General features: G+C 38.3%; 1 protein-coding gene across 1 annotated transcript in view; it reads right to left on the bottom strand.

Annotated features, from left to right (window-relative positions):
- The window catches only part of eys (eyes shut homolog), a 140,041-nt gene that overhangs the window by 34,059 nt on the left and 92,542 nt on the right, over positions 1-13,440 (bottom strand). Inside the window, exons 39-40 of the mRNA XM_051076578.1 lie at positions 10,209-10,370; positions 2,330-2,480 (exon numbers count right to left, since the gene is read on the bottom strand). Of these exons, the coding sequence (XP_050932535.1) occupies positions 2,330-2,480; positions 10,209-10,370 (313 nt within the window). The remainder of the gene's footprint in view (positions 1-2,329; positions 2,481-10,208; positions 10,371-13,440) is intronic.

The following is a 13,440-nucleotide window of genomic DNA, read 5'->3' as shown; positions in this document are numbered from 1 at the left end:
AAAATGAGAAGAAAAAAAGGAGACAGGTCTATGTTACATTAACATCAGGCAATTTGGATTTTCCCTGTGTGTCATTGGAGCTTGGATTATTTACAGTTAATACAACCACTGCCTGCACTGCATAGATGCTGACAGCAGCAAGTTGCAGCAGCTGTATTCAGTGGTGCCAACTATCATCCAAGGAAAGAAGGTATTCACTGCTCAAACATGACTAGATGATGTCACAAGCTCATTTGCATATGAATAAAATTGCTGAAGCGATCAAGAATAAATAGAGGCAGAGCTCGGCAGCAGGGCCTCTCTCATTTCCCCCATCGGCTCACTCTGCCCCACAGTGCCTGAGCTGTAAGCCTGTGTGTGCACTTTGGAGACAGAAGATCAGCTGTGCATGGGGAAGCATTGTGATCAGACCTATTTGGATGAGACAAGCAAGTAGTGCAATTGCAAATGCAAATGCATGTGGATCAGGTTCAACATTTGGTAGCAAATCTTTTGCCAAATACTTAGGAGCAGACTGTTTTTCCCTGATAATCCAGAAGAGGAGCTGCATTTGTTGCTTGTGGCTTTTATGGAACATTTGATGCAAGGAGGTGCCTTAAAAATTAAATTGCTAAATCTAGTGACAAGCATGACAAGTTGGTACAAGTAATTGATTTTGATTATTACATTGTTATCTAACTAAGCTACTACCAGCTTTGTTACTGTTGTGCAATTCATGCACTGCACACCATGTTCTTGGGGCTCAACATCGTGCTTTTACTCAATAGGTTATTTCATTTAATGTGTTGTATTATATTATGCTGTATTTTTGTATCATGTTATACATGAAATCCTAAGCAACAGACCTTGTTTAAAAAAAAAAACAAACAAAAAAAGTTGTTTTGATCTTATCAAAAAAATGTAATTTTAATCTTAAACTTTTAATTCAATCCTTTTTTAATGTTAACTAGTTGTTAATGAAAGTATGTGAATATGATTGTACTGCTAAATGTAATTTAAAGATATAATATGAAAATGTTGTGAATTGTGAAAGTTTGTATTTGACTCAAGCATTCAACCTTAATAATCTGGACAGGTATACAGTGCAGTGCAAAGACGTATCAGTGCAACCTATGCTAGTTAGGAACAATTTCTGAAAAAGTACAAGAAAAGCCATTCTATAAAGTTTGTCTGCTGTATGGAGTCAAGATTAGAGGGTCTCAGCCACTCACAGGAAAACGCTCAACGGCCATTTGCCAAAATGGCCAATTTTCCTCAGCAGACCGAATATCAAAGGTTAATGGTCATAAATCTCTCTGTGAACTATCTGAATGTGATCTACAAGATGCCAAGGACAATAACAGATATTTTGGAATGATGTTTGGCATGTTCGACGCTTTTTGCATGTTCAAAAAAAATAAAGTGGGTTTGATGAAAAATGTATCCACAGTCTGATAGGTGCATACTTAAAGAAGACAGATGGTAGGTCTATTGATTTGTTCATGATGAGCATGATCATGTATAGGATGTAAGTTCCGCTATGAAAACTCAGCTTTATACAATCTCTAATTTGTGTCTCATTGTTTCTGACAATGATTTATTGAAGTTTCAAATGCACTGCATGAGTATGTGTTTGCAGTGTCTGTGAGCTGGTTGTTAGTCCTGACCGTGCCAAAACCATTGCCAGTAAACTGGACAGGTTTTTTTTCTTTGTTTATGTGACTCGTGACATTTTGAGACATCTGGCACTGCACAGTTGCTGAGGTGCACTGAGATCCATCCTGGGCATTAAAGTTGGGATTTGTCTGATGGAGTGAGCTTTCATTGCAATTCTGTATAATTCTCTGATCAGCACTGATGTGGACAGGTAGTGGACAGCCTGCTTTCACAGGGTTTTATCAAACACACCATGACATGCGACCTTGTGTAAAAATCCCATTGAACATAATGGTTAGAAGTGCTTAAATAAGCAAATGTGCCCTTTCTCTGTTTTATTGATATTATGGTTTTATATGATATCCATTTTTGTTGTTTGTTACAATAATTAGTTTTATGCTTTTGAGATACTGGATTGTCATGGTGGAAAGATCACCTGATCATTTAGCCACTTTAGTGTTTATAGCATCTACCTCCAGTGGCTTAATTACAGTGACAAATACTGTACTGGCTTTTGGTGTTTCTGCAAATCTGACATTCATGAAACCAAAACTATTTTCACACAATCACAGGCAACAACACAAATATAACATTCAATGCTCATTACAAAAAGTGTTATTTCTAAGACAGTGGTCATTAATTTGGAAATATAATATCAGGGAATAGAGAGGAAAGACGGAAATGCATATCTTACTGGACTGTGATTGGTGTCCATCTGTTATTGTTGATGGTCTGGCCTGCAGCGGCATTCAAAACATGACTGCCACCGCACCCAAGTTTAGCAATAGGAGTTCCATCTTCAAGGAAGACATGAAGGAACTGATCCCCAAAGTTCTGCTCTTGAGCTGTAATTATAAGAAAATGTAGTTAGTAAAGGGTCTCTTTTTTGGTATGACCATACTAAATACATTATACCAGCCTTTATTTATTCCACATCACATCACTCTAGGTCACCAGGTGCTGTTTGTGATGTTGTAGGTCGAATGATGGCTTGGGTTCCCATGGAACCATGATGTTGAGCCAAGAAGGTACATGATTTTTTTTAATCTAAAAACATTAGGAGGACAGTTACAAGACGAGAAGAATGGCAAGGCACCTTATTCCTCCCATGACTATTCTAGGGGAGGAAAGAGAGTCTAAGAAAACAGCCTCACCACATCGAAGTCAGTGTGGTGGGTCTCACTTTTCTCTGGGCCCCTGGCCTTGACTGCAGGGACAGGAGCTGAAGCTGAAGTCTGAAGCTGTTTTGGTTGCGAAACAGGACGCCACTTCCCAGACTCCAGCACATTATATCACAATGGGAGTTTCTGCTGGCCTAGCAGAGTCTTTTGCAAGTGAGACAGTGCAGCGGGGGAGTGACAGACGGCAGCAGCATTAATCCTCCCACACAAGCTAGTATAGGGTCTTCAGAAGGGAGGTGGAGAGACAGTGCACACCAATCCCACACCGCTGTCTAAGAAGACATGAGCAGAGGGCAGACAACACAAGGATGCAGCTCTTTGAGGGAGAGAGAGATAGAGAGAGAGCCTGCCACTCTTGTGCCACTGTCAGGGAAGACATGGTTGCAGGGCAGAGGACAGCACAGGAACGGTACCCTGTTAGAGAGACCTAAAATGTTTCAGTGTTTTCAACAAGGCACATCTCAGCTGAATTAGAGAGAGTGACAGGGGCCCAAAAATCCATTGGGAGCTACTGAGAAAGAGCAACACAAACAGGGCTGACCCCTTGGATTTCACAATGACAATGAAAATTGAGCCAGGACTGTCAGAAACTGGATTGGTGTAGCTCACTGGGCAAGGACTTGGACAGAGGTGTGTGGGCTGCAGAGACAGTCTTGTCTTCGAAAGGTTTGGCATGTGTGCCATCTCATGAAGTACAGGCATGGGTGGAGGATTTGGACACCAAAGGAAAATGGCGCAAAAGCTGATCTTGTTGTTTCAAAGCTGCATTGCAACTGATATGAAAGCTCTGAACGATTCCTCCAGGGTAAGAGGGGCATTGAGAAAATCCCCATCTCTTTGTCGGAGGGAGGCTGTGCTTAGCTTAATATGCTGCACTCTGATAATGCATCTAAGCTGACTTGGAGGTCTTCTCTGTCATAAGACTCAACAGGGATGCACTTAACAGTGCCATATTACTAACCACTGTTGCTGAATGGACCACAGGAGGAATATCTTGCCCAGATAATCCACCGTTTCATCATCCTTGTTCCACAGAAGGGAAGACTTACACACTGACAAAATAGCAGCAGTAGGGACAAAGTAGGAAGCCAGAGCATTACTCACTGGAGTGAAAAAAAATTATATGTTTTTTTTATTTTCCTGCAGCATTTAGTTAGTTTGCATCCCACTTAAAGTTAAAGTTATATACTTTCCCTGTGTCATTCAGTAATTTTATGTCTATAAACATTGACTTTGTATATGAATGTGTGTCCAGGATCAATTCTTGGTTGCCTGCCAGCAGGCTATATCATCCAGGGACACAATTTCTTATCATTGTTATCCTATCAGGGCTTATTTATACACATTCCTGTCCCTTAGAGACATAAAAATGGATGTCCAACATGAACAACTTAACAAAGATTCTTGTTAATGGTGCAAAGCCTCAGCAGCAAGAGACAAGTCCTCATCCAACTTCTGTTTCTCTTAAAGTATCACACAGGTCAGAAACCTGGATGTAACTGTTAATGCCAAATTGTGACTACAGCATTATAAAGCTGTTTTATCATGACCATAATAGAGGCTTGTCACAGGCTGATGCAAATAACATCTCTACTTTGTAAACTATTTCCAAAAGGATCTGAAATGACTGTGGGCTGACTCCAGCTTATTCACAATGCTGGGCTGTTTTAACAAGGAGGAGAAATTTTGATCTCATCTCAGTCTGATACCATGTCCTCATAAATGTGTGAAGACTACAATTGTTGCAACAGATGAGTAATACCAGATTTTTTTTCTTGTGCTTTGATATTCCAGTGTTCACCTTGTTAGTTACAGGTGTAACTAATTCTTTGGATGTCTCTAAAAGGTAAACAAGTATCATCTTTAGTCAGTATATAATGTGCCAAGACTTTGTGTTTGTGGCTAGTGTTTCAAATTAAAAAGGCTTTATATCCAAATCTTGACTTCCATGTCTCCAACAATTACGGCTGATGTTATCATTTTCTGTTTGTAATGTGGTTAAGAAAGATTTCTAAATACATTTGTCAGATGTGATGAAAACTTTGTCAGTACAGCTTGAAAATGCAAAAGAAGACTTACATCAAACATTGTGTTATACTCCAATAATACAATATAATAAATATGGCTGTAAGAGACTGTTTACATATCCTATCTTGTGCTTGAAAGAAGGAAAAACTTAAAATGTAACTTCAGGGAACAAAAAAGCAAAAATGCCATGTTTAATACTTTCACTTGATGCTTATTTTCAGAAAAGAAGGATTATGACTCAGTGAGTCTCTCCAAGTTGTTTGGGATTCTAGTAGGAACAGAGTAGCAGCAAACAAAGTCACCTTGAACAGCGGGAACGATTGAAATGTATAAGCCTGAGGCTGTGAAGCCACTATGTCCAAAAATACAGTAAATATAGTGTACATTGTACAGTACAGTACACATGTACATAGTGTACTGTATCTGTACAATTCTTCAGTTACTGCACACAGTTTCTCATTATGGCAACTCTGCGACAAGAAATAATGTTGGGTATTTTACTGTAGTTTTTTTCAAATATGTTTTCTGTACATCTGATATTTAAAAATTACCTTAAAATAACAGAGAGCCCCCCCAAAAAATATTATTAAAACATGTTTGTGTGGATAAATGACAAGTAAAAATATAATTATGCTTGGCACATAATCATCTACATCATTGCCAAACCACAGATTCAGTAGAGACTATCTGCAGTTAATGAATGCAGCAGCAAAGACAACGAACACCACGCAGAGCAAACTTCCTTCTGCAACAATGAGCCTTTGTCTCCTTTTCAAAACAGTTGTCTCCACTTAGCACCATAACTCATTTGTTGACAAATATCATTTACTATAGATGTCAATGTTGCCTTATCTTTTATTTTTCTATTTTTCTTCTGTAAGGATATTGTTCCCCGCTGTCCCCATGGCCCTGTTACTCTGCACCAAGCCTAACAGAGCGTTCGTCCTTTTGTCAGTGCCTGTCACCTGTTCTCTCTCTTGCCCTCTCTCTAGCTTTCTCTAGCTTTCTCTTTCTTTCTCTCTCTCTCTCTCTCTCTCTCTCTCTCTCTCTCTCACCCCACCTCCTTGTATTTCTCTTCTCAGGCTGACAATTGAAGTCCACGGGGAGACTCACGTGTTTGCTTCAGGGAGAGGTGTAAAAAGGGGAGCGGAGAATAAGGAGCAGGCCTGGCAAAGAGATTCTCCGCATCTCAATGCATGTCTTTTGGTTCTCTTCTGATTAACTTTGTCTGTTTGATCTCTGGAGTTTTCTTTTCAGTTCCTATCCTCTGATGTGAAAAAGATGGTGCACTATAAGCCAGGAAGCATTACTAGATAAAAGGCACTGTGCCCTCTATATATGCTTTCTGAACATTCATCTCTCTTCATGACAGGACTCATAGTCTGCTTTCTGGCTCACAACATGCTGTGGTGGTGAAATATTGTAAATATAACTGATAATAAAGAATAGGATGGATACCAAATTAATTGAGCTAACCCAGTTAAAATATGACTATGTTTTCTTATTTACAGTGGTGTTCATGTCCAATCTTGAGTGTGGTGAAAGCTGGTTAGGAGTGAAAACACCATCAAGTTGACACAGCAGTCATTATTTTTCAAACTAATCTATAGAGTAAATCTGTGAAGGCTTAGACAAGCAGTGACTTAAGATCAACACAGCAAGATAAACGATGGCAGTGGATGTATAAGACAACTTATGACAGGGTGAGGGTGGAGTGATTTTGCTGGCTTGACAGCAATTATTATAATTATTTTTATACACACATTCTTATACACAGGAAATTTCTTTCAAACCAATGTTAATTTCTCTATTCAAAATAAATCTCTAAATAATAATACAAACTACATTTTATTACAGAAATATATTTAAAATGTCTGTGTCTATTATACAGAACTGAAAAGTAAACATGTTTTTCATGTCCACAGCTCCCGAAGGGAAATGGAAATTACTAATAAGAACACAAAGGGAACAAGTTGAGCAAATTTTCTTTGGTGTATTTACAACTTTATAAATGCAAAGTCTTTCATATAAATAGCATGGCAATTTTGACAATGGAAAAGGTAAGTAATCAAGCACTGAAAAGCTCTCTGGGGGAAAAATATGACTAAAAAACACATACCTCAGTTCCCTACAGCTAGATTCTTTTTGTTCATTTAATGTGCTTTTTTCCCATTAAAAAAAAACAACAAAAAAAAAAAACAACAACAACAAAAAAAAAAGAAACATCCCAAAACAAGCAGTAATTCAAGTGTGGGGTGGCATACTAAAAGCTTTGCTTTGCAATTATTCTGCTTCTCTGTTCTCAAACCTATCATTTGACAATTTCAAATATTTCCTGAATAATGTCTCCTGAACTTTCCAAAACTCGAGTTACTGAATTAAGCAACACATGATTAATACTCTAGTGCAAACACACACAGACATATAGTCTTCTATAGACTTCAGACTTACTCTAATCTTAACCATAACTAATACTCAACCTAACCCTTGCCTTTGACCTAAAACTAACCCTAACCTTAAACCCTAACCTTTATGGTCTACAGACTTACATATTGCCTTTGCATATATACCCACAATGTGACTGTGTAAACAGATATAGGTCCTTATGACATGCACACATGCATGCACATTTAAATGCTAGTATATTTTAATTTATTGAAAAACCTATTAAACCTATAACCATCTAATTGGAAACACTTAAGATATTTTATCACTCTAATGTGTGAATACCATATATTTGTCTCAAAATTGATACTACCATTGTCTATGTGTATTTAAAGCTTATCTGGTTGACCTTTCAAGTACACCAACATTATAAAAAGCACTAATTTAGAGTCCTATTAGGTTCTGAGAGCTGGCTAATTAATAGCTCCTTAAATATAAAGATTTAAGTCTTTGGTGGAACACTAGCCATCATGGGAGACCAATATCAGCTCAGATAAAGAAAAGTCAAGCTACTATTACTCTAAGGAATTTGACATTTGACTTTAAAGTAACTTTTCACACTATGGTCAATTCTTCCAAAATCTAATCTTCCAAATCTACGGTATGTAAATAAATGCAAATGCCACTAGCATCAACCTGTGTCACACAGGGACAGCTATTGCTTCACAACATCAAGGTGGCTGCAGTTTTTTAGAGTGAAGAGCTGCCCACCGAGACACACAGTCGGATGTGTTTGTGGAGTCATTAGAGGACTCACAGCTCAATGCATTTGTGCAGTGGCTTCACCCCTTAGTTGGTTGGTTCTAATATATGCATATGTGAACGCATGAACAGACATATAAGACACATAAAGCTGGATAAATGGGTTCTCACTGCTCAGCTTTCTCAGCCCCTGAAAAAAATACCTCAAATCTATGGACTCCTATTCTCACAAAACAATGCTCCATTGTTATGAGGTTCTACTCAGTGGCTGTCTGGCCTACCTATCCAAATCTCCTTCTGTAACAAAGGGAAGTATGTGTCTGTGTATGTGTGTGTATGTGCACAGGTGTGGGAACAAAAGAGCTGGCAGGAGGCAGATGTACAATGTAGAGCTCAGGGTTGACATAGAGGTTCAGCCCAATCCTCGCTCCCCACATGAGTGACCACATTCTTATGAGGATTCCTTTTTTTGCCTTCAGGTTACTGCTTGCGTTGCTTGATCCCAAGTATCTCTTTATCAATTCAGTGATATATAATATTTACAATATTAATGTTTGATATTATCAAGAATGCATGTGTATATTGCAACACCAGAGGCAGTCCCTTTAATCCATCTTTTGTGTAATTGCCATCTACACTGTGCATATCTTATTGAACTTGGATCGGTTCAGATTTCATTCAGTGTTTTCTTGCTTTTTTTTCTTGTCTTTTCTATGGCAACTGTTGCCTAGCATCCTTGTTTGTTAGCACTCAGACACAGTATTATATTTTCAATGTCTCAGTGTAATCAGCCACTGGAAATGAAGCACAGGCTGACATATAATTTCTGCATTATTAGTCAAAGACAGAAATATTTGAGAGCAAAAATAATACTGATAACAAGAACAACAGTAATAAGAGGGCAAGTTTTTCAGTCAAGAAAATGTTTCTTATTCACATGTCTAGACACCATCATACAGTATAGACTAGAACTTCTCTGAGGGGCTTACATCACAACATTGCTTTAGAGCACGTATTTGTTGTCTGAAAGGAAATTCTACTGTGGCTGCACTGGAAAGATCAATCACTCACAATTTGCTAAAGGGACATTTTGAAAACATTTATCCACAGATAATATCAAATATTATAGATAATAGCTTGACATATTAGGAAATACGCTTATTTATTTTCCTGTCAAAAGAGATGAAAATACTGATACTATCCTCATGTCTGTACAGTGACTTTGAAGCTATAGCCAGCAGTTGGTTAGCTTAGCTAAGCATTAAGACTGGAAACTGCTCGACTGGCTCGTCTGCACCGCGCCTGGCCAAAAAACTGTCCGGCACATACTGCCCCCATAAAATAACAACGACTTGTCTTCAACTTTGTTTCTTTGTGCTGATAAAATGATATTTAACATGTTAACTAGTGAGCCTTAGAGGTGCTGGTAGGTGGATTTATTACCTTTGGACAGAACCAGGCTACCAGTTCCTGGCTGTAGCTTCATATTTACCGTGCCAACGTAAGAGCAGCATCAATCTTCTCATGTAACTCCTGGCAAGAGAGCTATTCCAAACGTTTCCCAATACGATGAACTATTCCTTTAAACTGAAATATCTAATAAAAGAAAATGTGATGCATGCTGACACTGCGAGTGTTCACAAATGTCAGGAGTGTCTTCCATTGTGACCTTCAGTGGTTGGTCCTGGAGCATAGAGCATTCCCCATTTGTCAATATTCACCCTAATGCCTGGATTACTTTCTTATTAAAGATTTTATCAATACATTGTATGAAAGTGACATTGGCAGCTAAGAATTTTTTTCCCATTAAAATATTTTGCACATTTATGTACTCCAGGGAGGATTTAGATTAGTCTAGTATAGTTAGACCTTTTAAGAACAGCTTTTACAGTATAATCTACCTTATGTCTGTAGTATGGCAGATACTGGCTGGAATCCTCATTCAAATGCACATTTATCCCTCTTACACGGCACAGCAGCAACATACACGCCACCAAAAACATCATTATTTAAAGCACTAGGAGATGACAGTTCCTGCTGTATACTATAAAAACATGACAACCTTTATGCACTCACAAGGACATACATAAGGAGAAAGCAGTATGAAAACATAATGGGCATATAAGTATGGATATACATTTCTAGCCTTTATCTATACTTGCTTTCATAGTGTCAGAGTGCTTTTAAACATTTCTGATAAAAAGAGACTGTACTCACTGTAGAGGATGGTGCCCTGTGCAGATCTTGTTTTCACTGTCAAATAGAGAATAACATTGGTGTCCTTGACAGTAGAAGGTAGAGAATGCTGGAGAAGGAACGTAAGAGGCTGCAGCTCCAAATAAGACGTGCCATCAAATGAGGGGATATATATTGTGGTATCTAGAAACAGAAATTAAATACAAAATGGTGAAATGTATTTAACTAGAGTATGAAAAGTCAGTAGAACTGGCATTCCTTTGAAAAAACATTTCTGCACATCTGTACTTAGAGATATATTACAATTACAGTGATATCTAAACGAATGCAAAACAGTGCATTTGTTGAACAGAATGGTAAGAATTGGATGATGTGTGTCTTCACAGCACTGATAACTTGCCTGTGAGCAGAGTCAGCAGGGCCCTGTCAGGGCTATATGCTAGTGTGTTATTTCCCACTGGATGACAAAGGGGTATGACTTTAAGGAGAGGTGGAGGAGGTACCCACTCAGGTCATCAACTCCACAAGCCAGTGATGATCTGCTGGCTTTTACACAAAGGACAGTGTACACCTGGCGGATAGCTTGCTGTTCAGGTGCATGACAGTCGATTCAAAATAGGCCACCCCTGCCTCAGCTCAAGGGACTCTACTTTCAGAGTCCAGCTCTCAAGGAAAAGTGCAGTTTTATTCTCAGCGGAGAATTCATAATGTACAGTATGTGTAGGGTTTCAAAACTACTTTTTTATTGTAAGAGAAATATGAATATCCTCTCATGCCTCCTCTCACTTTTTTGTGCTTTGATGTTGGATCAAATGGGTTTTTAAAGCAGACCTGTGAATGATTGACAACATTTAGAACAGACTAGAATGTCAAAAAAAGGCATTAGAGTGAATACTGAGAAATTTGATGTTTGATTCGATAAACATATAGTACAGAGCGATCTTAAAGTCTTGTGATTGGCTAAACAGTAGCAGTGGACAAATTGATGTTCAGTCAGTGGCAACTATGTACCCCTCTACTGGTTAGTCAAAGTGGAAAAGAGAAGGTGGCTGCTACGGTGTTTCATAATTTAATGCTGTACTGCTTGATCTGTGAGTCAGACTCCACTCGTGGACTGTTAGTGCAGTGTTAGTGGGTTTATTTGTAGCAACAGGTGTAATGCAATTCCTAGGTATCAGTCATTCTTATAAACAGGCTATCACAAAAATGGCCCTAACAAGTGTATGAAAAGGAGACAAGTTATGTACTAAGTGAAAATATCAGCAAGGTGAATTACAGGGTTTGACAATGAGGATGCTCAGTGGATTCCAGTAGGACGCTGACTTGGTTGGGTTTAATGACCAGTCACCAGACCAACAAACGAGAGGACTTTCTGGTCATACCATTTCTCAAATGGTCATAATCCTGTTATCTTTGCCTTCTGTGCTTCTTCTACTTTCCCACTCTTGCTCTTTTCACAACCAATCAGAATGGCTGACTCCAACTTGCGCAGAAAATTATGTGGAGTAGACATGACAGCAAATACTTCAAATTAAAGAGAGAAATCAAAGAGACAATAAAAACTCTGTTTCTTTTGTTGTGGAAGAAGCAGTTTCCTTGGGCTGAAAATGATGAATCAATCCTGTAATGTTTGTTGGCAATTTGTGAGTAGGGCAGATTGAGCTGGCTCATTTTTAAAGGCACCAGCAATTACAGCAAACACACACTAGATGCCCACAAAAAGAGCTGGCAGCACCTAGCCAGTGTGTTGGCAAAGCAGGAAGCCGACAACCCCTCATCAGGTCCCATTAATGTCAAACACAAAAATACAAAGACTCACCAGCCTAAAATGTCTTTTTTTTGTTTGCTTTTTAAAGAATTATTGTTATTTCTCCTCCCTACAGAAAAAATTCTATCTGGTCCTCATCTGTGAAAATATTACCTGGCATTTCTGTTTCATGATTTCTGTTAAGAATTACAACACATCAAATGTAATCATAGTCAATCAAGTACCTCCTGTTACACAAATAAAAATGTTTATATTTATATTTATATATCTAATATTTATATTGTTTAAAAATAATGAGTTATTAGTGGGGTTAGGTTAGATTGAAGAGGGTAAAGGAAAAATATCAAAAAGAGAATTCAGAAACAATTTAAAAACTGATTTTGCAAAGCTATATACTGAAATAGGTTACACCAAACCAAAATGGCATTTTAAATGAGAAAAAAAGAGTGCTTATCTTATCTGGATTAATAGCGTGGTTAGGCAAAAGTTGTTCAAAAGACATTACGGGGACAAAACTGTGCTCTCAACTTTCATTTTATCATTCCTTTCTGGCCAACATCCTACATCACAGCTTCAAATATAGGAGAAGTAAGGACACAAGGTAATGAGCCATAGAAGGAGGTCATGATCAATACAGACCAAGTCTGAATAATTTCCTGCCTCACTGGTTTCGTCTTTTATGCCTACTTCCCTACCCTGCAGCCATTTACTCCATAACTAATTTTTGTGATCACTTAGCTTTCAATTGAATGCTTACGTACTTGACAGAATGTCTTTGGCAAGGTACACGACCTACTGTGTCTTCTTTGAAGAGACAATTTATCATAGCTTAAAACTCTGACATGCCCAGATGAACTGGCTTTATCTTGACAAAACCTGTCTTATGGTTGGCTAGTTGATATCAAATACTCACTCAACCACCAGGTACTGGCCTGGATTATGGTACACCCTACCAGAGGTGCATCCCTCCAGGGTTTGAACATAAAAGAGCAAGACTCACAGCACACATGTCAAGCTTCTTATGTGCAGGCTGCACATAAGATATCTACTATATCTTACTGAGAGGTAAGTCTGAAAGTTTTGGATTGACAGCTTCCAAAAAAATAACTCAAGTAATTCCGTTGATACTGTGATGTTGGTTGTGTGCAGACATGCTAGGTGTAATAGAAAGGTCTGTAGGTCTTTCCCAGTAATATGTTTGACAGTATGGCACCTGACATTTTAGCTACATAGGGAAGTTTAAAGCTTTACTGGGTATGAAAATGCTAGTACCAATCCCTGCTGTAGTCTTAAATCAGGCACTGACTAGAGAATACAGAATATACTGATCATATACAATATACTGTAATGGTGGTAGAGGAAACACTCAGACACTACTTGCTTCAAAGATGTGACTGAGTTGAAGCCAAAAGTAGCATAAAATGGTAACACAGATTTAAAGTACAAGTACCTTTTACCTAAGTACAGCACTTGAGTAAAAGTACT

The sequence above is a fragment of the Lates calcarifer genome, linkage group LG16_LG22, assembly GCF_001640805.2.
Source record: "Lates calcarifer isolate ASB-BC8 linkage group LG16_LG22, TLL_Latcal_v3, whole genome shotgun sequence".
Lineage (NCBI taxonomy): Eukaryota > Metazoa > Chordata > Actinopteri > Centropomidae > Lates > Lates calcarifer.
Note: the sequence above shows the minus strand (reverse complement) of the source record. Positions and strands in the feature narration are given on the sequence as shown.